Genomic DNA, 2,538 nt, shown 5'->3' on the forward strand with positions numbered 1-2,538 from the left:
GTGTGTGTGTGTGTGTGTGTGTGTGTGTGTGTGTGTGTGTGTGTGTGTGTGTGCGCGCACCATCTGGGTCACTGATGATGTCCAGCAGTGATTTGTCTAAGGCAGATTTGCTCATCAGCTTCTCTTCGTACTCAAAGTAAACATCTAATTTACGACTCTGGAGATAAAATCATCAGGTTAGATTAAATCATCAGGTTAGATTAAACACAAAGTTCAGTTTAATTAAAGTTCAATCAGCGCTCAGGTGTAGTTTCTCCTCAGGTTGTTTACCTTGATGTGGTCGAGCACTGCAGTGGCCACGTTGGTGTGGAGGTCAATCAGTCTTTTCTTCTCCAGAAGTTCAGGCAGAGAGCTGAACATTACAACAATGTGGAATTAATTTAAATATTAATTTAATTTAATTACAACAGAAATAACATGTTTTAACTTTATCAAACTGTGCAGACTGAAGCAGTTTACTGCAGTAATTTTAATGTGCTGTTATGAACTGCAGGATGTAAACAGACTCATCGGAAAACAGAACGTCTTGATTTCTCTAATTCATAAACAAATTTAGATAAAATATGAACAAATTAATAATTTATACTCAGTATTCTATAAAATAAAACATGTTTTATTCTAATTTTATTTGTTTTGTTGTAATAAAAAGATGTAATTAGGGCTGGGTGGTAAGACCTGACATTCATATCAGGGTATAAACTGAATCTCTTCACAGTAACAGTACATATATCGCGGTAGAAAATGATCATAAAARGCAAAGATAATGTAATTTTTAGAGCATTTATTTAGCAGAAAACTGTAATCATAATCAAACCCAGTAGTTTTTTGCTGTAGTACAAATGAACATAACAGAAGAACAAAATAATATTTTATATATATTGCAAAACGGTTTCAACAAACAAAAACATTTCTCAAATTTTCAACCATATATAAAGTGGATGTTATAACCAGAACTTCAAGTAAAATTAGTCATTTAGACAAAAATCATTTTACAGACTCTAGTTTTTGTTTTGAACCTATTTTTAATGTTTTCTGAGACGCCTGCAGTTTGAAGCAGCTCCGGTCTGAACCGTTCAAACAGCACCAGGTCTCCGTCCAGCCAGCAGGTTCTGAGAGTCCGCCTCACTGTTTGTGGAAAAGGAACCAGATCTCTGAACCAATCTACAGCCGGATATTTAACAGAAACAGAAGAAACCTCCTCCTAATCCTCTCTGAGGACATTAGTAACACGATAACTGGCTGAAATCGACACGTTCGACAGCCAAAACCACAAAAAGGTTTATTAAAGTTATCTCCATCACCCACACACAGCTGAGAGCTGATAATTAAACACAGGTGTGTGAGGGGGCTCACCCTGCAGCTGCCTCTGAGTCAAAACAACCCATCAGGAGGGTTAAAGTGGGGTTCTCAGTAGTCAGTATCTTACCTGCAGCAGACAGGTCTGGTCAGACTGGGACAGATGGTTTGTTAACATACAGTTTTCACCTCGCTGAGCTGTTTTTGTTGAATTAAAATGATAAAAAGTACTGAAGGTGGGAGAATAAAATMAAATCAAAGCAGCCGTTGTTCACCTGACAGCAGAGGTGAGCTTGGCCGTGTTGTCAGACAGCATGCTGATGGCTCCTTCATCCTCTCCTTCTAAACCCTGAAAACAAACAAACAAACAAACAGGAYCTGATTAAAGCCAGACTCTTCACTTAAAATAAATAAAATAAAATAAAACAGTTCCACAGATCATTAGCTCTGTGGTCATAAAGTCAGCCTGATCTTTCAGTAATTAAAGTTATAGATCAAAGGTCGTTGTTTCATATCACTGTAAACAGTGAACATTTCAAACTGTTATAATTCAAACTTGATTAAAGTTGTTTGTTAAACCAGGAAGAGTCTGACCATGATGCTCTTCAGACGTTTGACCTCGTCCTCCTGAGCTCTGTATGAATCCAGCTCCTCCTGAACCGACTCTGCCACCTCTGGAAACGGACTGAAACAAACAAACAAACAAACAAACAAAGACAGTGTTTTACTGAACAGCTCGCCCTCCTCCTCCTCAGCTGTAGAGAGCTGAGCATGTGACCGACCTGCCCTTGTGTTTCTGCCAGAACGGGTCAGCAGCGGTGAGGTCATACGTCTTCCTGGTCTTCTTCTTGGGTCGGGCTCCAGCAGGAGGTGCCTCTGCCCCCCCTCCTTCCTCCAACACCACCCTGTTCAGGTGGAAGTCCTGATGGACACAAGAAAACTGAATAATCCACTTCCAGTCCAGGTCAGGGGTCTGCAACATTTATCACTTACAGAGGCATTTGGACCTGACACCCCCCAAAAGAAACAAACAAACAAACAAACAAACAAACAAACAAACAAACAAGCCAGCCAGAAAGAAAGAGAGAGGGGAAGGATGGATTGATGGATGGATGGATGATGGATGGATGGATGAATGGATGGATGAATGGATGGATGGATGAATGGATGGATGGATGAATGGATGGATGAATGAATGGAAGGATGGATGGATGGATGGATGGAGGATGGATGTTGGATGGA

General features: G+C 40.1%; 1 protein-coding gene across 1 annotated transcript in view; it reads right to left on the reverse strand.

The window, feature by feature from the left end:
• The window catches only part of scfd1 (sec1 family domain containing 1), a gene marked incomplete in the record, with an annotated part of 17,545 nt that overhangs the window by 8,987 nt on the left and 6,020 nt on the right, over positions 1-2,538 (reverse strand). Inside the window, 4 exon segments of the mRNA XM_014022144.1 lie at positions 61-157; positions 271-352; positions 1,572-1,645; positions 1,891-1,981. Coding sequence (XP_013877598.1) covers positions 61-157; positions 271-352; positions 1,572-1,645; positions 1,891-1,981 — 344 coding nt within the window.

Source organism: Austrofundulus limnaeus, unplaced genomic scaffold (genome assembly GCF_001266775.1).
Source record: "Austrofundulus limnaeus strain Quisiro unplaced genomic scaffold, Austrofundulus_limnaeus-1.0 Scaffold318, whole genome shotgun sequence".
Lineage (NCBI taxonomy): Eukaryota > Metazoa > Chordata > Actinopteri > Cyprinodontiformes > Rivulidae > Austrofundulus > Austrofundulus limnaeus.